The 23,682-nt window shown below is 35.2% G+C and overlaps 1 protein-coding gene across 3 annotated transcripts in view; it reads left to right on the top strand.

Annotated features, from left to right (window-relative positions):
* LOC136027148 (transcription factor RFX4-like) overlaps positions 1 to 23,682 on the top strand; it is a 96,194-nt gene that overhangs the window by 40,682 nt on the left and 31,830 nt on the right. For 2 of the 3 annotated variants that reach the window (XM_065704128.1, XM_065704130.1), the window contains 3 exons: positions 8,919 to 9,022; positions 17,410 to 17,612; positions 19,395 to 19,534. In XM_065704128.1, the coding sequence (XP_065560200.1) occupies positions 8,919 to 9,022; positions 17,410 to 17,612; positions 19,395 to 19,534 (447 nt within the window). Of the gene's footprint in view, positions 1 to 8,913; positions 9,023 to 17,409; positions 17,613 to 19,394; positions 19,535 to 23,682 lie in introns of all 3 variants that reach the window. The other variant, XM_065704129.1, reaches the window with a different exon arrangement.

The raw sequence follows: 23,682 nt of genomic DNA, 5'->3' as shown, positions 1-23,682 counted from the left end.
AACTTTTCATTTCCGTTAGAATGAGCCCTCTTGTGACATTCTTGGACCACTTGGTCGATACGATGACCCCTGGAAAAAAACAACAACAAATAAACACGCACCCGTAATCTGTCTTCTAGCAAAAAATACGAAATTCCACATTTTTGTAGATAGGAGCTTGAAACTTTTGCTATAGGGTTCTCTGATACGCTGAATGCGATGGTGTGATTTTCGTTAAGATTCCATGACCTTTAAGGGTTGTTTCTCCCTATTTTCCAAAATGAGGCAAATTATCTCAGGCTCTTAACTTTTGATGACAAACACTAAATTTGATGAAACCTATATATTTAAAATCAGCATGAAAATTTGATTCTTTTTATGTATCTTTTAGCATCAAAATTCCGGTTTTTAGAGTTTCGTTTACTATTGAGCCGGGTCGCTCCTTACTACAGTTTGTTACCACGAACTGTTTGAAAAGCAGTAGAGCGAAAGGAGAATGATGATGTGAAGCGGATGACATTTAAATACCGAGCAAGGCAAACTATATGGCTGTTTGGGCCAGTTTCTTTTGTTTTCAGGCAATCTCTGACCTTTAAAAGAGAATTTAATGGTTTAGAACGGGGTAAATGATACTTTTTTGTCGCACGCACAGGTCCCCTCCCACAAGGTCTCAAAATTGTCCAAACAATTACTTCTATTTTACATATCATCTGCCTATTTCTGATATTTGTTTGAATTTGTGCGCCAGTCCTCCCTCCCAAAGAAAATGTCCTACCCAGTTACTTATTTTACAGTACTTTAACTTTCTAAAAGTCGTACAGTTTTGAGTACAAATCAAAATCAGTAGGAGTTTATTATTAGGCAGAAGTCATTTACGAGAAATAATCCCAAAAGATAATGCCAAATCCACACAATCGGTAAACTTTTCTATAGCCTATGGCTCACATCTTTCCTCATTTAGGGGGGGGGGGCTATGAAACAGACCCCTAGCCTCCCCATTGCTCTTCCTGGTTGAAGGGCTATGAAACAGAGATCAGCACCACCGGTAGAAACTGTAAAGTCCAAAAACGTATTCTTTACCTTACCTTTATTGGAACCTAACATAAAATTTTTCTGTACCCTCTAAACGTTACACCAAACCAAAAGAAGAAAATGTGTTTAAAGTTAAAAAAGAATCCTGAAGGGTTGGGTCTTAAATATCTTCCCTGATTTAGGGCAAGGTATTATAGATCTTGCTGCTAAAGGGTATATTTGATCCTATTGGAGCCTAGCATAGAGTCCAGCAATTCTGCATAAACGTTCCACCTAACCAAAATAAGAAAACTTGGTGAAAGTTCAAACAAACCCTTAAGGCAGGACGGGCTCTCAAGGAATCTTCCTGTACCTCTCATGTTAAATATTTGGAGTTTGCCTAACGTTCATGAATTAGTGATTTCGGCGGTTTTTATTTCAACAGATATAAAAAAAAAAACGGTGAATATTTTGAATTAGTCAAATCTTAAAGCCGAAAATTATTTTTCTTATAATTCCAAAATAATTATAAAACCTGTTTCAGGTTTGCATTCTAAATTGCTACACTTGACATTGTTGTTTCGGGGTATAAAAAAAAAGAGCAAAAAATATTCTATTCAGGAATCAGAAACTTATTTCTACAATATATACTTGCTGGCTGCAGTCCCTTCAAATACTTTACATATTTTATTCCGAAGTAAAAAATTCCCCTCAAAAGACTAGATGCGGCTGTAATCGGAGCGCGTGAAAATACATAAATTATACCAAGGGACTAACGACTTGGATTGTTCTTGAGCGATTCAGTGAAGTATTAGTTAGTTGTAACCCGTTTAAACAGAATCTGGAGAATAAGTAGCGTGCACACACCAAACTGCTGGTTAGTAAATATATATATACAAAAAATCATATTGTATAAATAATTACAAGAAGAATTGTTAAGGATAACCTGCGCCTAATCGTAATTTCGTTCAACCCTTAAGTTCAACCTTCTCATGTTTATCTAGTTCAAGCGACAAAGAAAACTGATAACTTTGTTTTTGGCTGAGTTGCCGCCCCTGAAAAAGAATTGACTAGGGAGTAAAATGCTTCGACTTCCGCTTGGCCTTAAAGGCACGGCTCTTGAAAACGTTCACGACTTTAGAGCAAAATATTAGAGAGCTTGCAGATAAAAAGCATATTCGCTCTAAAATGCTACTAAGAAAGCAAACATAATACTAGGCTGTCCGCTAAGTTTCTATAATTCAAGAGAGGACCGTAAAATGGGGCCTTACAGTCGGACATAAGATTGTTATTTGTGCTAATATATATATTTTCATTTTCCCTCCCCACTAATAATTTCACAAAGGATTTTGAAAAGTCTTACATATTATCAAGATTATTCAAGGGTTCTTCCCTTCTTGTAAAATCATGTACAAGTATCTACTCACAATTTTTGCATTGAATAATTTCAATCCGAGCAGAAACTGCATATTTAAAGTAAATGCGCAAGTTGATTTTTTCAAGTTTAGTCATCTCCAACTGTATATGTTTCACTTAACTGCATTATGGAATTTTTGTTCTATTCCGTTTTTTCATTTTGTTAGCTGGATGTTTACCTCCCCTATTCCATGAACAGGGATAGTGGACATTCGCATTTTACTCGTACACTGAAGAAAATTCCAAGCATGGACACTCAGCGGTATGTTAAGATTTTCTCCCAGAATTAATGTCCTTCCCCTAAACGTCCTCAGCCGCCTTAATAAAGCCCTGACATTGCTAGAGTTTTTAAGGTCCGAATCTAGAAAGTACTTTCTTCTAATAGCACTAATGCAAATAACTACCTTAAAAATGTTTCGCTCAAGTTAATTCAAGCTCTTTGCCTCTTTGAATAGAACAGCAAATAATAGGATATTTGTAATTATCTATTATTCCCTCTCGTATTGTTATGGATGTTATTAACTCCTTCGCTTTCTCAAGGGTGATCGTATTAATATAGAAGGATTATCCACCTGGTTTGTCCCGAATATGAATTACTTTCAATATGTTTGTTTGGCGTGAGAACGTTATAAATAATACAATAAAGCCCATCTTTGATACTGAGAAATATTTTTGTGCAATCACCCAAGATTTAAAGCATAACAGTTCTTTATTAAAAAAAAAGAAAAAAAATTCTTACTGGGTTAATAGAAAACCAATCAAATCCCTTTTATTTGCAAGTGCACTAATTTTTCATCTTAAATAGTTGCAATATATTGAATTGCGACTTGAATATTTTTTTCTTTATATTATGAATAAAAAAACACTTTTAGCCTCTTGTTTTACTTATTATTATTATTATTATTATTATTATTATTATTACTATTATTATTATTATTATTATTATTATTATTATTATTGTTATATTATTTCTTCATATTTTTTACCGTTATTAAAACTAGAATAGAGCCTAAATGACTTAAAATGTAAGGTTAAGGCATCGTTCAAGTACTGATCTATTTAAATTACTAAAGTAGAAAAACAGTTTTCCTTCCTCCTTCTGTCTTTTTCTTTTTCATGGTGTGGGTTTGTTTCTGTGTTTGTGTTGTTGCACTGGTGATTTCATTTGTTTCAGTACAGTGTGGTCTTCGGTCATGAGTCATGGGTGCTATCATGGGTCTCCCGTTACCAATATTTTGCTATATAACATGCCTCTAAGAATGAGTCATTGCTTCCTTAAAGTTGAGCGTGTCATTTTCTTTTAAGGAAAAATATCAATTGTTGATTTAGTTATCTATAGTATCAGCTACGTTATATTTTCCTATACTACCACGCAATTATCCTGTTGAACTATCCTGTAATTATCTTGTTGAACTTTATTTTGTGTCTATGGACATTTCCCCTCACCTTCTAAATATATGCGTATAATTTAGTTTTTGAAATTCCCTCTTGTATACAATTTTGCAATAAGCCAGGAATCAAACAAGAGAAGAACGAGTTGTCCACTTATTAAAAGTCCTAAATAAAAGGGATTGAACTTCAAGAAATGTCAATTCATGCACAGTTTACTTCAACCATGGTTGCTGGGATAGTTTTGTGTCGTAGCCTAGTAACATCTGAGATGTTATGATCTACTCTAGAAACAAGCAAGGATGGTAAGGAAAATGAAGCATGGATACTTCTTTATTGTTGCCTCAGCATAAAATACTTGAACATTCCCTTTCTTTTACAAAAACTGTCATATTAGTTACAATTCGGTGATGAAAGAGGCTGTTGATAAAGTAATGGGAATTAAACTGCTAAGGCATCCAACATAGATACAAACAATTTGACTTCTCTATTTAAGAAGACACAATGAGTCAACAGGACATTCTGATCGAACAAAATGTCTCATGTTATTACTGCAATAGTATATGCTATAGGGCAAAAATATTTCATATTAGGATCAGTCACCTGCTTGGCTCGCTAAACAATTAATTTTAGGACACGGCAATGTAGTTCGAACTTTGAAAGCGCGTATGACTTCAATTCTGAATTATCTTATCGCATGATTTTGTAGCGAAACTTTGGCAGACGATGTGTGCAGTTCTTGAAGTTGTGCAGTTCTCTCCTCTAAAAATGTTTTCTATGGATATATATTGCAAGAGCTTCCGGAAAAGAGGAGCGAAAGAATTTCATCCGTTGGGTAACTCCTCTCAGAGAAACGTTAAGCTAGTATCTATGTAAAAAGCAGTGAAATTAAATGTCGTTTCTGCATTTTTTTTTTATGTTGTGGAACAGTGATAATTTTTTTTGCCACTGATTTGAGCTTGGCTACTATTTGTATTATCAGGACCATAGGTAAGGTTTGAGCCTTTTTCAAAAGAGAAGTTGACTTCGAAATGTTGGTCAAGCATTTTCAATTATTTAACATAAGATATCTTCGAGTGTTCAGTGAATATTTAGGAGATTATTTGAATATATTTAGGAATTCTTTGAGAACTCATTTACAAGATAATTATCACAAAAGATTGTAAAGCCTTTTTTTACTTACATAAAACTGAAATTTTTCCCAAGTGCTGTTTATTTAATCAAGGTTTTCTTAAATGAGCTTAAATGGCTTTTGAGGTTCGTTTGAGTATCCTAGACCATAATTGTTGCTATTAATCAGCCTTTGGAACAAAGTCCACCAGCCCACCGACTAATAAGCTGACGAAAAAACTGTTGATGTGTTTACCTCTTCCGCCCTCTCCCCGTTCTCTCTCCCTAGATCAAATGCGAACTACAAAAGGTGCAAAAGGTGCCTGGCTCTTATTTTCCATAAAGTGTGACAAGGACTTGACCTTCCCTTCTAGTAGAATGACTTGGCACAAGAAATGAAGACCCCCCCCCTCCGTTCCCCACAAATTCCGATCAGATCTTTGACTCCGAAAGGCAGTACTAGGACGTTAATTGTTATTTATTACTATATTTGGCTTGGGTACAACAGCATACATTGTTAGATACTCTGGTGAATTGATTTGATCCATAATTGATCTTTCCCCAACCCTCAGAGCTAAAACTAGTCACGCCCCTCCTCCCCCCCCCCAAAAAAAAAAGACAAAACTTAGACACCAGCTGTTAAATCTCATCCGGCTTGGTAGAAATGTTAGAGCCTTTTCTAGTAGATATCCTAATGTAAACAATGTAGGGATCCACCCCCTTTATAGTGTTTGCAGCGCAGTTGGATTAAAAAAAAAAAACCGTAGTTTAGACGTAAGCTACTTTAGTTCTTTTTTGTTTAAGTGCAACCACCATCTCGTAAATGTCCTGATTCAAAGAATTTTTAAATGCTAGTTTTGCTCCTGTTTTGCCCTTCTCAAACGGCACAGTGTTTAGTTGGGATCTGGCACCTTCATCTGTCAGATGTCAGATGAAAGATCTTGCAGACCTCCTTCTCTTGACCTTAGGGGAATCGGGATAGGTCTGAACTTCCAAATTGCTTGATGAGGAAACAAGCTCTTAATCTCCACTGAGTTTTATTGCGATCTGACAGCCTCTTCCTAAAAATATCTTTACATTAGTATATCAGGATAACTCTTCCTCCTCTCCACAAATTTAAAATGACTCCCTGAATTCAGAAACGCAAAAAAAAGCATAAACTGTGTTGCTTCCAAATAATTTGGTTGAGATCCAATAAGCCTTTCAAGTTATTGTTCCGATGTCAGGAATTTAAGGAGCACCTTTCCTTTTGCGTAGAGTTTAAATCTGGTCTTAATTCCCAAATAGCATAACTAAGACATCAACTTTCCTTTCCGCCAACTTTTGTTAAAATACAATAGCTGTTTCTATCAAAAATCCTAATTGTTGAAATTTAAGAAACTCATACCCCCTAGAGATCTAAATGGACATGAAGCTCTTACCCCCAGAGGGAAAAATAAGACGCTCGATCCTGTCGTTGACCAATTTTGGTTGATTATACAATAGCTGGTGACACGTACTGGTGACAAGAATCATCCTCAAAGGTTGTGTCGGAATTACGCCCCCAAACGACATAAATGTAAAGCTAGCTCTTACTTTCCACAAAGTCTGATAGACATCCGATCATTTTTCGGGATACAAGTCCAGATGACATGTATTTAGGAACCCCTTTCCTCTTCCTCCGCATATTGAGAATTTCATCTGGATGTCCAAAGGGCTCAATTGGGATGTTAATTGAGATTGAGAGAAAACTCTTGATGTTCTTGATGACAAGAGCTTAGCACTCCTTTCTGCCCTCTCCACGAAGTACTGATAGAAATGAATCTTCGTAGCAGAAGATCCTACTAGGCTACTTAAACCTAATTTCCACCAAGCTTGGTTGAAATCATATGATCTTGATGTTCTTGATGTGGAAAAACTCTTGATGTCCCAGAACAATTAAAAGAAAAATTGTCGTCCACTCAAACTACTTGCTTTGTCATTTTTCACTGTTTTATTGAAACAGTCTGTTTTCCCTTTATTGTAAATATAAAGTCAGTATGATCTAAGAAATAGTCTTTTTTCGCAATATGCATGTCTGAATGAAAGCTAATAACAAGTTAAAATTGCAAGTCTAAGTTAATTTGTCTTAAACCTTTTCAAAAACTTTCATTTTATTTGTATTTAATTACTAGCTCCAGAAATTAGAACTGTCCTACTCATCTTTGGATATACGAGACGTTTCTGAGCCTGTTGATGGATCAGAAGGTATTAAGTAGCTGAGAAAACAGTTGAAGTACGTTACTACGTAATGCAATCTAGTGAGAAACTAAAAAGCATCACAGTCGATGTTTTTTCCGAAAAATAATCGTTTTTCATATTTTCTTTATGCCACTTTGAGGCCGCCAGGTAGCATACGATGATAAAACAAAATGTCTGAGATGTCATTGCTTGGAAAGCTAACAGATTAGACTTAGTTTGATTTCGCACTGAAATCGAAAATCCTTAAATGTTTACGGTTTAAACAATATACGTACAACGTGGCTACCAAACTTCTAAAATGATGGTGGTTGGGAGGATGGTGATAAAGGAATCATGGTCCCGATTTGGTGCCCCAGCTCTTAGGGCTTCATGGGATATAGTCTTTAAAAGGACACAATATTATAACCTTTCGATCATTTTGGGCAGAATGTCCATCTAAGTTTTAGTTCGATGCCACTGGGCTTATGATGGTTGCTGAGAAGAAATGGTCATGGGAGGGGAATTGACTACGCTCCAGTCACTTCTAACCCTTAAAAAGACACACCAGCTGTCAGTTTTCGATCAAATTTTACCTCTCTCGTGTTTTTACGACCGTTACTTATATACAAATTGTGCGAAAACACAGGAAACGTATTACTCTTACTTGGTGCTTATTCTGCCTGTTAATTCCCAACAAGGATAAATCCCTCCCTCAGAAATTCCTCTGAAAGGGAGACCTATTGTCCACCAGTAACTTTGGCCTTTAGAAAAGATAGTAGAACTTTCAACTTTCAAAATAGCTCTTTCAATTTGAAGCGGATAAGAAAAAGTTCTTAGCACTTTTCTGGTCTTTCTTTGGGCTGGAATTCGTGGAGAAGCAATATTTATTTTGTAATTATTTTCCTACTGCATTGCTGTTCCTTTTGCCCAAAATTTCATCGAAGTTTCAGGCTAATCGGACAAATTTTGACACCTTTTGGCTCTTTTTTCCGGCTCCTTTGTTAGAGAAGAGACAAATTTCAAAGGAACCAATGCTTTGGAAAATTTTTTGTACATTAGCTCCCTTGGCCCAAGGACTTATGGCTCTTATTTTCAAATTGTATCAGGAAAGAAGTTTTTGTGGCTTATTTCTGGACACTTAATCCCTCCCTCATTCCAAGGCAAAATTTAGATGATCTGTTTGACCAAGAAAGTAATCCTTTAAAGTTTCACGCCACTGGACTCCTAAGGTCAAATATGCCCATCTTTTTTCCACTTTAAAATATATTTGTGAAGAATTAACAGTGAGCCTATTTACGGCCCTTATCCCAGGGGCTCTGGGGATTATGACATCCTTTAATGCAAATTTATTGATATTTTCATCTATTCTTAATGTCCTAAGGTGTCGCAAAAGAACCAAATATCAAAAAGGATTCTAGAATGTGGGCTGGATGCTCTCCAATCACATTTGAATTTTAAAAAAAGCACTAGAACTCTCGATTCCAATCGAATTACAAAGATTCTGCGACCACGAAGGGGCAAAGTGAGGGAGTTAGCACTCTGAAACGGGATACATTTCTTCTCTTTTTGGGGTTTAGTGTTGTTTTTACTTTCAAAATAAAGGCGTAGACCAGATGTAATTACAGACATTCAGAGGGGTTAGAAATTTAGATTTCTGATGCTATTAGTCCTTAAATTTAGGTTTTAAATACAAATGCGGTCCTACTATAAATTTTTTCAAACAGCTATTAATCCCAGTTGAACGTTTTTGAAGCTTTGACAATGATCTGTTCTTACCTCAGTCTCTTTTTTTTTTGTTAAACTTGCAAGTTCAGAAGGATGGACTCTCGAGCAATTCAGCACTCTTCGTGTACCTCTCGTCCTGGACCTTCAACCATGAAACATTCAATGGCCACAAATTCAGGTGCTGGTACTAGTGGTGAGTCATTTTTCTGGTTTTTCATTCTTGAAGCTTAAGAGGGCCCCTTAGAAAAATTTGTATAGGCTACTTACTGTTGGTAAATTCAGATCTACCAATTTACATAAGTAACCCCAATGTCCTCCGAATAAATATAATTATATATAAATTCACAAAGTAGGTCAATTACACGGAACATAAAGGGAAATAGGAAATAAATCGTAAAAATCTTAGGATTTTAGGAGAGTTCGGACCCAAGGGCCTCGCCCCAGTGTAAGGACCTTACCAGGGCTTCTACTTTTCGGTTTCAATTTCCCCCTTTTTTTTTATCAATTTTCCCTAAAATTCCTTGTCTTTAGATCTGATTTCTCCCTAGAAAAAAGAGATATTTTGCCTTAGATTTTCATGTGATCTATACGAAAACGTAACGTAGAATCAAAATGGTATTTCTTACTTCAGGTAATGATATACATAAAATGTTTTACACTATCGACAACACATAAAAAAGTTAAAGTAAGTGTCATCTCCAGCACTTCATCGCACGTAGCGTTTGCTTTCGTCTTGAAGTCAGCAACAGCTTTCCTTATGCTGACAATTGATGAAGTTTTATCTTCGTTTTTCAAACAGTAACTGACTCGAATAAGTGAGACTAGTGTTACGTTCTCGTAACTATTTTGAATGTCTGTTTTGATTAATTTCAGGAGACTGAACAAACGCTCAGCTGGTACAGTACTAAAGGGTAACGAAAAGATCAGTGATATGCACTTCTGCAATTCTGGGTACTTGATTTCACCACTGCGAGTTTTCAGACAAAGTATCTTCATCCAGTACTGCTCAACTGACAGGTCTTCAACTTGAGTATCTTCCAAATGAAGCTCAGTGACATCGGTCATTGCCTGAGATCTCCATTCTACGTCAGTTTTTTGGACGCAACACTTTTCTGTTAGAACAGGAAATCTCGCGAATAGTGGCTTTAGAGATTTTGGCTTCAAATTTCTTACATTCCTTGGTTCAACTAATGCCAAAATGTCATAAATTTCGTCTCCAAACTTGAAACGGTCTTGGATCTGCTTGATTAGGACTATATAAAAGTTTCGACAAGACTGGTAAAAGAGATCAATATTATCACTTGGTTCTTGAGTATCTACGAGTTGTTGCATTGAATAAGTTGCAGCTATTCCCGCACATGTCTGGTTTAAAGGCAGGTACTCACTTGAAAGGTAAAGATTCATTCGGTAAAAAAAAAACCGACACTGCAAATATAATCTAGTTCCATTAAATTAGACGCAACATCATTCACAAGTTTGCTGACACTTGCTTTTAGGGAATGAGGAAGGGGAAGCTCAGATTGAAAAACTGCATTAAATTCATTAGAGAGGCCAAGAGAGTAGTCCATAAATTCAAGGTATGGTTTTGTCAACTTGCTTTGTAACGTTGACAAGATAAGGTCATTGGTTATAGTTGGGTTGTCAAACGTGGTTTCTATGAAATAATGAGTAGGAGCAACCCGGTTCTCAATAAACCTTTTTATGGAGGCCTGAAGGGACAACCGACGGATCTGTCCTGGTGGAAGAATTGGGAGTGCTTTGCATCCAAAGAACTTCTGATTCGGCATACTTATCTCGCCTGGAAGCACTCCAGGAAAAGTGGGCATAAATTTTCGTGTCAAGTCTTCTAGTGTCTTGAGAAGCGACAAGCATGGATAAGTGAATAAGATGGCACAAGCATTTCACATTCAAGATATGAGGCACCATGGCTTTCATTAGCGCTGAAGCAGATTTATTGGCTCCGAACAAGACGTTAGTAGTATCTGCACAAAATCCAACAATATTTTGCCACGGAACCGAGCTTTTTTCAATGACTTATTTGATGCAGTTAGTCAGACCCTCAGCTGATCCATCACTACACTTAACCATGTCCAATACTTCAACATGAAATTTTAGATCTTTCTTACTAAAAATATTACAATGATTAATTTTTCAGCCTTTTGTCTGAAAAAATCAGATTTCCACTGAAAATCCTTACTTTACCCCAGATTACCCTGAAAATCCTTACTTTACCCCAGATTTCCCTTTGTCCCTATATTCAAAATAAATATCCTAAAAGAAGTGGTATCTCCCTAAAATAGGGTAATCTCCCTAAAAGTGGAAGCCCCGGACCTGACTGTACACCATTTTTACTTTTTCAAAGTGTCCATTGGTTGGACATATTTTACTATTGGGTGCCAATTGCTATGGTTTCTGAAAAAAGAAGTATAGCGTTGAAAAAGGTTAAATAAATAGTCTACACCATTATGTAAGAAATAATCAACAATAAAATTTTGTGTTTTATTCTGAAAGGACTATTTTTAAAATCAAACCCGTTCTTAAAACTTTTAAATTTTCAATGTTAAAAGTTTTAAAACCATTTTGATCTAATTAGATCACACAGAAACATGATTTTGCTTTAAAAGTTAATATTTCAATTAAACGGATCGTTTAATTACACAACCCAGACCGTCTCAATCTACAAGAGATTATTGAGACATTACAAAAACTCTTTGAAAGATATTTTCTTAGAGATTTGGCACATTTTTCTATCTAAATGGAAGTTTCATTTCGACTCTGTATCGTAGCAACGTATTTTTATTCCTACTTCTCTCTCGTATTACATGTTTTTCTACTTATTTCGAAGTCAATATGAACTTATTAAATAGAAAATATAAGAGAGACACGATGTAAGCGATTGATAGTTGCCCAGCAATAATAAGCATGTCGTCAGACAAGGTATTCTCACAAGGATCGCTGACGAGAAACTAATTGACTATTATACTCTGAAATGAAAAGGGAAAGTTCAGTTTTCCCCCATGGGATGTCGGGTGGATTGAAGGGAGTAATTGGGGTAAGATTGATACGCGTGGCTTTCAAGTGCTTTTCAAGTGAGTTAAAAAGACTAATCCAGGCGTGAAGTTGGATGTAAACAGACTACTAAAATAATGAGGGGATGCATACTTCAGTTAGAAATGAAGCAACACAATAGAACAGTTAAATTTAAGAACAGTTAACAAACTGTTTTTACCATCTGTCAGTAGCATAGACAGGATGCATTCAATTTATTTCAAAGAAAGGCTAAACTATCAACAAAAATTTTATAGTTCGTATGTACAGTAGCCTACATCCTAATAGTGTTTCACTTTTTTGGAAGATCTTAACCACGAATTCTTCCAGGCTATGCTACTGCCATTTCATCTAAGTCGTAGTTTATGTAGGCAGGGGAGGAAAGCTCCTGTTTTTTTAATGTGGAGGAGGGGTAAAGACTCGGAAAAGTTTTCTGGAAGAAAATATTGTACTTACCGGTTATATAATAAACACTATAGCATTTCGATCGCGGATGATGCGAACATGACACAAGAAACCGGTCAAGCAACTTCTTTATACCACACAATTAACTATGACTTGGTTGGAAAATAAATTGTTGCTATATCTTATTTAAGTATTTAGTTGGTATTTTGGTTTGGTTAGGTTAGTATAATATATGCTATGCTTTACCCCCTCCCTATTTTTCAAATATATAGCCCAAATTTGTTTCTAAACTATTACATTTTCATCTTGTTTTGTTTGATTTCATTAGCATTAATAGAATTTCACTTCCCGAGTGTTTATTATATAACCGATAAGCACCTAAAATATTATTTCCAAATATTTTAAATCTTGCACCGTTTTATATTTTTGGGAAAATTGTTGGCTTGACATCCCTTTAGCATTATCTTTGCCCAGATAAGAAATCCTCGTTAAAACTACCGTTTCTCCTACTGTACTGCATTAGAAAATCTGTTGTACCGTACCACAGGAGAACTCTGCTACCGACCTGTTGTAATACCCTAATTCAGCTCATGAATGATATAACCATCATATGACTCGTATGACTCAACAGTATGACTTTTGGAGGCCCCTTAAGAAATAATTTTCAATCTCCTATGTCAATGTTGTAAATGAAAAAGAGAAAAGCTCAGATCTTGGATGAATACATCATCGTTATTATATAGACATGATTCATTCGCGAAGTTTCAACTATATGATAAGGAAAAAAATTATTGAGGTTTTCTTATTCTTCTCAATCATCAAGCTATCGGAACATCGTGTTGCACCGGTAGCTGCAATCAAACAAAAGCGGTCGACGGTCCGTAGTAATCTCAAAAATGCATTTTGATGAAAATCGTCTAGTGAAAGAATGATCATTTGTTCAAACAATTCGTGGTAACGAACTGTAGTAAGGAGCGACCCGGCTCAATAGTAACCGAAACTCTAAAAAACGGAATTTTAATACCAAAAGTTACACCCAAAGAATTGTATTTTAATGCTGATTTCAAATATATAAATTTCATCAAGTTTAGTCTTACCCATCAAAAGTTACGAGCCTGAGAAAATTTGCATTATTTTAGAAAACAAGGGGAAATACCCTTTAAAAGTCACAGAATCTTAACGAAAATCATGCCATCAGATTTAGCGTATCAGAGAACCCTACTATAAACGTTTCAAGCTCCTATCTACGAAAATGTGGAATTTTGTATTTTTTGCCAAAAGACAGATCACGGATGCGTATTTATTTGTTTGTTTGTTTGTTTTTTTCCCAAGGGTGATTTTATCGACCAAGTGGCCCTAGAATGTCGTGAGAGGGCTCATTCTAACGAAAATTTAAAGTTCTAGTGCCTTTTTTAAGTGACCAAAAAAATCGGAGGGCACCTTGGCCCCTCCCACGCTCATTTTTTCCCAAAGTCACCGGGTCAAAATTTTGATATAGCCATTCTGTTCAGCGTAGTCGAAAACTTCATGACTATTTCTTTGGAGACGACTTAAATCCCCCACAGTTCCCGGGGGAGGGGCTTCAAGTTACAAACTTTAACCATTTTTTACATATAGTAATGGTTATTATGAAGTGTACAGACGTTTTCAGGGGGACTTTTTCATGTTGGGGTGGGGGCGGGTCAGTGGGAGGGATTTACGTGGGAGGATCTTTCCTTGGAGGAATTTATAGTGTGGGAAGATAATTTCCATGAAGGGGGCGCAGGATTTCCTAGCATTATTAAAAAAAAAAACAATGAGAAAATAAATAATTTTTTCTAAATTGGAAGTAATGAGCAGCATTAAAACTTAAAACAAACATAAAATATGACGTATATAAGGGGGCTCGTCTCCTCCAAAATATCTTGCTCTTTAGGCTAAAGCATTTTCAGTAATTTTAACTATTTATTCTACGGCCTTTGTGATTCAGGGTGATTCTTAAGGATTTGGGACAAAATTCAAGCTTTTGTTTAAAGTGCGAGGCATTGACGAGGGGGCGAAACCCCTCATATACGTAATAAAAATACACAAATATAGAAGTTCGCTACGTAAGCTAATTCGTAAGGTACGCATGTTTATTATTAATAAAAACGTTCGTAAAAAAATCTAGTTGCACTTTGAAGTAACTAAAAATTGGAGGGCAACTAGGCCTCCTCTCCCACTCCATTTTTATCAAAATCATCTAATCAAAACTATGAGAAAGCCATTTAGTAAAAAAAATAATATACCAATTTTGTTTTAATTATTCACGTGCGGTGAGCCAAAATCAAAACATACTTAATTTAAAAGCTCTCAGAAATTAGATATAAAAAAAACAAGTTTTTTTTTAACTGCAAGTAAGGAGCGACATTAAAACTTAAAACGAACAGAGATTATTCCAGATGACAGATGAACAGATGAAAGGGGTTGTCCCCTCCTCAACGCCTCGCTCTTTACGCTAAAGTTTTTTATAGTTTAAAAGAAGAGTTGCGAGAAAGAGTCAAACTTTAGCGTAAAGAGCCAGGCGTTGAGGAGGGGAAACCCCTTTCATAAACGGAATAATTTCTGTTCGTTTTAAGTTTTAATGTCGCCTCTTACTTGCAGTTAAAAAGACTTTTTTTTTTATTTAATCTTCATTCAGGAACGGTAACTATTATTTCGTTAATTTTTGTTGTATTACGGAAACGAATCTGTAAGAATTCCAAAAAAGAGCCTGAAATGCCTCGAAAATAGTGTTAGGTCAAAAAGAAAAGTGCATTATTGGAATCAATATGGTCGGAAACCCTATTCAGAAGACTTACAAGGCCCACCTTGAACAACAAGGAAAATCAATTTTTTTTACAGGGAAAGCACTAATTTGTCTGCTTTTTTCTTTCCTTCTTTGTTTCCCCACAACTATTGGGGCACTGTAATATCATAGGAAGCTTTTCATTTGAATGTTAATTTTTGAACCTACGTCCTTTTTGTAAATTTGGCTTGATAGCATCATCATAAAGTACAAAATGGCATCCAAAAATTCAAGTTTGTGGGAGATTTCTGGGTTGAAAGGCTAGAAAACATAAAACACTACCATCATAATCTTTATGGTCAGAAAACCCCAAAATTGAGGTTTAAAATCTGCCAGCTTATTTACTCTCCCTCCCAGCTCTCTTAACAAGTTTGGCAAATCTTCTACTGGCTAATAGAACTAGGGTATTTCTAGTAGCTAGGCTATTTCTAGGCTAGGCTAGTGGTGTCAATTGAAGAAAATTAGGGAAGCGCAATTGTATTTCTGAAAATTAAGTGTGGGTGCAAATTTATTGTTCTATTTCGTTTTTTAATGAAAATACAAAAAAATGCATTCTAATGAACGCACTCCAGAAAATGATATTTTCAAAATCTTGGGGGACAAAGGCCATTTACCCCCTTCAGTTGACACCACTGGAACTAGAAGGCATACATAACATCGTAGAAATGATCGACAAACTTTTTTTAAATAGGTATTCAGTTTCTAGCACCCAACTAGTGGTGAAAAAAAAAAAACAAGAATAACAAAGGAAAAAGGAGAAACTTCATGCTCCCATGCAAAAATGAGATGTTCCTTGTGGTTCAAGGTAGTGGCACTGTAATTGTCTTGTATGGGTTTTCGAACACGATAGTTCCAATGGTGCAATTTTTATGTAACTTTAAAAAGGGTAGTATATCATCCTAAAGGTTAAAATCCAAGAAGCATAAATAATGAAAGCATACTTTCTTATAAAAAATTGAAATCTTTGCAGCATTGCGGTAGGAAAAATGCGGTGATAATGACGCGAATTTCCATAAATAATAGTAAACATATAATTTCAAATCTTTTTATGCATTTAAGGTTTTTAAAATCTTTATATATTTCATATAGTACAATATGTCATAGGTAATTGAATTTTTCAAAAACGCCAATGGTAATGCGCCCCATGAACTTTTTATGTGACAAAATTAAGAGTTTTTTTAAGGGAAAGTTTAAGAGAGATAGGAAGAAGAACCTATATTTAATGCCCTATTTTAGCCGAAACTCACATTGACTTCTATAGTTTTTTCGTCTAAGTTGGACAAAAATGTGTTTATAAGGTTTGTCGTGCGTATTTTCAAAACCTAAAAAATAACAGAAATTACTCTTTTTTAAACATAGTTTTTCTGATGAAAGTCAAGACCGAAGTTGCAACTTGAAATGAATAAAAATTACTGTTTGGCAGTTTATACAAACCAATTTTTGAATTTTTTTTTAAATAAACTGGATTCTCACATTTGTAGAATTATGAAAAAAACTAGTGTTTTACTTAAAACTCTCAGATAGCTTGAGAATAAATTGCTAGATAATAAAAATTGCCGATAAAAAGACTAAATACCTCTATAAAATAGTATCTTGTTCCTGCGGGCTACTTAAGGTTCTTATGCACCTAATCTTGTTTTGTTGCGTCGGGTATGAGTTTTCAATAAAATGCTAGTTTTTCAGAATCATACAGATGTAGGTAAAAATCACGATCCAGTATATTTGAAACAGTTGTTCAAAAATATATTACACAAACTTTTCAAAAGAAAAACTCAGTTTCTCCTGTTTTTTTTTTAACACTGTTTTTTAAATCAACAGATCCGAGAACACCTTCCCTGTGAAGACAATGCTACATTGAGTGTGTGAGTGTTCTCGCTCAGTCGTCAAAACCAGCTACTTATTACCAGCTACTTATTACTACGATATTCAGACACAATAAACTTCGAAAAAATCTTTTAAGGATTTTGTCCCTAGTTTTATCTTAAAATTTTTCAATAGGCCTATTTCTTATTAGGACGTTAAGAAAATTTTAATGTTTTATGAATATGGCGCTTTAAAACGAAATTTTAAAGAGGTTTTTGAAGGGTTTCTTGTCAAGATTGTGACAAATCCTTAAGGATTTTACCTAAATCCTATACGTCTGAACTTGATATCACTTTCTAGCTACTTCAACATAAAATAAGAAAAATCCCAAAATTTTGGAGTCTATTTTCAAAACAATAAGTTATTTGTTTACTTTTGCTGCGCAATCATTATTTCACTGGTCGAAGTCAATAAATTATATGTTTTTTTAATCGTTTCTTGCCTAATTTTTATTCTAGGTCGCAAAGAAGCTTTAAACTTAAGTGGAGGCTCAAAGGTAACACTACGACCGCATTCAACACCTGCTACGCTTTTATGGCTAGAAGAAAATTACGAGATAGCCGAAGGTGTTTGCGTACCTAGAAACACGTTGTATTTACATTATGTTGACTTCTGCAGTAAGCATGGTATGCAACCTGTAAACGCAGCAAGCTTTGGTAAGGTAAGGGACACCTCTTCTTGCTGCACATTTTGTTTTCCATTTTCGCTTTTGGCTTTTACAATTGTATGCCATTTTAGATCGATAATGCCTAGTCTCTGCATAGGAAGGCCAATGAGGATGGAGCCCACACAGACAAGCTTTATTTCGGGGGGGGTCAAGGCTTTAGGTCTGTGCCCATCCCCTGAAATGCAAACTTTGAGTGATTTTTCAATGTTTCTCTCACAGCTAGTTAGTTCTATTTCCAAATTTCTCAGCCCTTTTCTAACGATTCCCTGAAAATTAAACTCTTCCTCCTTTAATTAATTCCATGCGCGTGTGTGTCCCTTATTAAAGCTCTTTTCTGAGTATCAAGTCCATACCTAAGGAGGGGGGGGGATAAAATCCTAAAATGATATTTTCAAACGTTAACGTTACTCTCTTCCCTTTTCGAATCAAAATCCTAAATACATCCATACCGGGTAAATGCAATTATTAACAATTACCAACATTTAAACTCTTTTGAAATATAATTAAGCTTTGGTCACTAAAGATTACTGTAAAGAGTGGAGGGTAGAGGACAGTGCAGCCCCCTCATATGCAGAATAATTACTGTTCCTTTGACTTTTAATGTTATTTTTTGCTTACATATGAAAAAAAAATGTTTTTAATTTAATTTTTGATCGTTTTTCAAATTATGCATAGACCTATGAAGATATTATGGGCTGTATCGCCCCCAAAAACCCCTACTGCTTACTATTAAATTGTATAGATCAGTACTTACAAATTCGAATGGCAGCGTCTTTTTGCCTTCTTAAAAAGGGTACAAACACTTCTAATTTTCGTTCAAATGAGCTGTTTCCCATTTTTCTTGGACTACTGGTTTGATATGATGACCCATAAAAAAATCAAACAAATAATCACGTGTATGCGATCTTCCTTCTCGAAAAAAAAACATGGAAAATTCAAAATTTGTAGATGAGAGCTTGAAACCTCTAAATTAAGATTCTCTGATATGCAGAATTCGACGGTGTAATCTTCATTGAGATCACTTTCCCCTTTAGGTGTATTTTCCCTTCTTTTAAAAATCAGGCAAATATTACAAGCCTCGTAGCTTTTGATGCGTAACTTTAATCTTTATGAGTTTTAAATTTGTTGAATCATCATAGAAAGCCATTTTTTTGCATGCATTGTTATCAAAAATCCTTTTTTCCATCTTCTGCTACTATTTGTCCTGGTCGCTCTTTACTCACAGTTTGTTACCATAAACTGTTTTCTTAGTAAATTTAATATAATGAGTATCCTTGCTCTATATGCCTAATACTCTATCTACATGTTATCAAACGTTTTCTTTTTTTTTCAATAACTGCTTTTAATTAATGAAAGAAAATGGATATTGTTAGATATCTTAAGACGAGGGAGGAGGATTGGGGCTACTGTTTTTAAATACTACTACTACTAATAATAGCTCACCACAGCACCAAGCCGCCTGAGGCCAACACAGCTACGCACGCTCCTTCTCCAACCCGATCTGTTCAAAGCCTCCCTCTTTACACCCTACAAGAAAGTTCCCATTTCCTTTAAATCTTTATTTATGACGCCCTCCCGCCCCTGACGAGGACGACCTGCTTTCTGTTTAGCCTTAGAAGGTTGACCGAAAAGGACAATCTTCGGCTATCTGTCATCCTTTATCCACAGAACATGGCCTAGCCACCTCAACCGTTTTTAAATACGGGATGGTGATATTATCCTATACATAGGAAAATGTAAATTTTTATCTCAGATTCACTTCTTTCTCTTTCACAGATTATACGCCAGCAGTTTCCGCAATTAACTACTCGTCGGCTTGGGACGAGAGGCCAATCCAGGTATCATTATTACGGAATAGCAATCAGGGAGACATCCCAATACTACGAGCTGATGTATTCTAAAAACAGTCTTCAAAGGTAAGGGGAATAGGGTATGTAATAACTATCAGGCACCCAATACATAGTAACGTGCATATATACACCAAAGGAGTATTGTCCCTATTATGGATACTAGTTTTCAAGCTTCATTTGACTTGATTCGTTTAACTTTTTGTTCGTTTATATAACGTAGTAATACTTTGTAGGAGGATTAAGGGTTAGTGGATCTTTTTAGGTGTGTGGGGGAGCTCAAAAATCAATTTCATTGATGTTTTCTTGTTTTCATTGCAGCACCCTTCAAGTAAGCATAGGGAGGGGGATATAATATATTCCCAAATCGACCCTCCTTCTAAGGAATGTATTTAGACTAAGCTTGAAATATAGGTGATTCGAGCTACCAGCTTCTTGTTAATGTGGATACATTTAAGCATAGCATTAAGTTATTTGCTATATGTTTAAAAGAAGGGGCGGGGAAATTCTTCTAAAAACAATATTTAACCGATAAGCTCCCATTGAAAAACGTGAAGATTACGAGCGTAAAATTTACTTTGAAATTTTGATCTTGTCCCATGATGAATCCTTTGAGGCGTGTTCTTATTTAGGGTCAATCATCATTTTTGAAGTGCTATTCTAAAAATACTAGACTCAAACATAAACATTGGACAGAAGAGGATAGGATCCCTCCTCTCTATTTCAGTTGTTTTTCAGTTTGTTTTTACCCAGAGGAAATATATCGACCCAATAGGCTGAGATCATTGGAGGAGGGCTCATTCCAACAGATTTCTTAATGTGCTTTTTTTAAGTAACAGAAAATACAATACAACGGAAAAGTAACGATCTCTGTACTATTTAAACAGTTTTCCAGCTTCAGAGGTCAAATGGTTATCAAACAACTATTATTAAAGACGTCTTATCCACTAAAACTAATGGTTACACCAGCTACTAGGATAAAATTAACAGATACATTTTAGGGTAGTGGATACAGGCGGCCTTTTATTTCAGCTGCCTTTTGCCAAAGCCTAGCTCTATACACAATGTTGTTTTTAGCTAAAGATTTAAAAACAGTAACCTCGACATGGCGTGTCCAACGGTGCTTTCAGAAATTTTCCACCGTCTATAGTATCTTATATAGGACCTAGTATCTACAGGGGTAAAGACTAATGTCAGCGTTTTTTTTTTTTCATAACCAATAAAAAGAGAGTTGACAATATTCTATATATCTATTCATATTCTATATCTATAAATTCAATATAATATTCAATATTCTATATCTATTTCTCCGATTCCATGAATGAAAAAGTTACTATTTTACAAAATTATATATTAAATTTTATAATAAACAGCTATAATAGACCGCTCGTATTTAGAATAAACCTGGAAATGGTATTAAACGGAGAGATACTAAAGGAAACAAGAGTCAAGAGCTCATATGGCACTTGTGACGAGGTCAGAAGAGCCAAGAGCTTCTTCCCAATAAGTTTCATTACAATCTCTCCACTCTAAGCATTTTCCAAGATTTTTGGTTTCCCCTTTCAACTCCCCCCAACTTCACCGGATCCGGTCGAGATTTAAAATAGGGGCTCTTAGACACGAGGTCCATCTATATATCATATTTCATTAAGATCTGATAGCCCGTTCGTAAGTTAAAAATATCTCATTTCTTCTAATTTTTCCGAATTAACCGTCCTTCCACTCCCCCCAGATGGTCAAATCGGGGAAGTTACGTTTTCTAACTTAATATGGTCGGGTCCCTGATACGCCTGCCAACTTTCAGCGATCGCTATATTGATAACGTATCTAGTTTCGGATCTTCTTCATGTAAAAATTGGTGCGGGATTCGAACCTGAGACTTCTTGCACCCGAAGAGAGAATCATACCCTTTGACCACAAGCCATACTTAAAATGAACAATCATTTCTGTTATCGTCAAATAAAATTCTTCTCAACTATTTTGTTCGCTCGCCCCCCCTCCCAATAAAAAAAGGTCGAATCGGGGAAGAGATTATTCCAATTTAGTCTCGTCTGGTCCCTGATACGCCTGCCAACTTTCATCGTCCTAGCTTATCTGGAAGTGCCCAAACTAGCAAAAGCGGGACCAACAGACAGACAGAGTGACAGAAATTGCGACTGCTATATGTCACTTGGTAAATACCAAGTGCCATAAAAAGATCAGATGAAAATAACGAGCAATATTAAAACTTTGACAGAATAGAAATTATCTTATATATGAAGGGATCTTCCATCCCTCAGTCACCTACTCTCTATGCTAAGGTTTAGATTTTCCCCTCTGTGTCTTGACGACAAATGTCTCTAAACAAAAACAAAGTAATATATGGTTTATTTTTATTGAATACCAGAAAGTGGAGTGGTCTTACTCGCATGTGCTTTGAACGAATGGCTTTTTATGGTATTTTTAAGCATGTCAGACAAAGGAATAATATTTACAATTAAAACGAACAGAATTTATTCATTATATATGGGGTCCGCCTTTCCTCAGCCCCCCACTCTTTATGCAAAAGTTTGATCTTTTATCCCCCAGCACTTTGGGAAGGACAGCTGTAACAAAAATGCACTCATAAATCCTTAAGGAGCCAGGAGTTGAGAAGGGGTAGCTACCTCATATACGTAATAATTTCTGTTCATTTTAAGTTCTAATGTCGTTCATTGCTTTTATTTAAAAAATACCACACAAAGAAAGTTTCAGCAACCTACATTATTAGGCTTATTCATTCATGACAAAATACCACATTACTTGAATAGATCCCTAACTAAGAGGCTTTTTGGGTTTTCTTTTGCTAGAGATTTCCATTACCGAATGGGAGACCTGTTGCTTGGATACCTATTATACATCCCTGATTGGGAAGCATATCTAGTGGCGTATTCAAGTGATTACTTTAGTTCTATTAAAAAGAGTAAAAAAAAGTAATTTCTCCCATTTTATACGAAAGACCTTCAGCACGAATTTGTTAAAATTTTCCACCATTTTATAGTGGCTATATATATATATATATATATATATATATATATATATATATATATATATATATTATCAGAAAACCGGTTTCATAGCTATCATAACAAGTCACGGATGATGAATTGCATTAGACTTGTATAATCTGGGCTATATATTTGCGCACTAAGAGTGGGTAGGGAATAGGCTAGGTCAGGTTGGATTAGTTTGATTTACCTCCACCCCCTAATGTGCAAATATATAGCCCAAATCATATTGTTATATAAACTAAAGGCTATATGAAGGTTATATTTCAAGAGTACCTAACTTCACTTCTTGGGTGTGTTCCGTTTTATTAACAAGTGCCTATAAATAAATAAATGAATATATATATATATATATATATAATTGATATGAAATTTCATCTGTAAATTCTCTAATTTTGGGCGCAATTGTCGAGTTAGAAGATGATGCGCCTTTTAACGCTGTTTCTAAAAATGCTAGCCTTTACCGTTGGAATTTCATCTTGAGCCCTTAAAGGGACCCTGACAGGAGAACGTTGTTCACATTTAAAATTTAATGCTTGTTTGTTGCTGCTTCCAAATATATAATCACTACTATTGCAGTCAGAAATCTCCCATTCACTATTATTTACTACCGACCCATCGCTACCATAACAATCAATATACATATATATATATATATATATATATATATATATATATATATATATATATATATATATATATATATATATATATATATATATATATATATATATATATATATATATATATATATATATATATATATATATATTATTGGTAGATATTAGTATTCACTGTTCATCAAACAGTTCGTGGTAATGAACTGTAGTAAGGAGCGACCCATCTCAATAGTAACTGAAACTCTAAAAAATGGAATTTCGATACCAATCGTTACATAAAAAGAATTGCATTTTTATGTTGATTTTAAATATATAAGCTTAATCAAGTTTAGTCTTACCCATCAAAAGCTACGAGTCTGAGAAAATTTGCCTTATTTTAGAAATTTGGGGAAACCCCCCTAAAAGTCATAGAATCTTAACGAAAATCATACCATCAGATTCAACGTATCAGAAAACTCTACAGTAGAAGTTTCAAGCTCCTATTTAAAAAAATGTGAAATCTTGTATTTTTTGCCAGAAGACAGATCACGGATGTGTTTTTGTTTGTTGTTTTTTTTCCAGCGGTTATCGT

The sequence above is a fragment of the Artemia franciscana genome, chromosome 5, assembly GCF_032884065.1.
Source record: "Artemia franciscana chromosome 5, ASM3288406v1, whole genome shotgun sequence".
NCBI classification, from domain to species: domain Eukaryota; kingdom Metazoa; phylum Arthropoda; class Branchiopoda; order Anostraca; family Artemiidae; genus Artemia; species Artemia franciscana.
The sequence above is the reverse complement of the archived record's forward strand: the minus strand, read 5'-3'. Positions and strand labels throughout refer to the sequence as shown.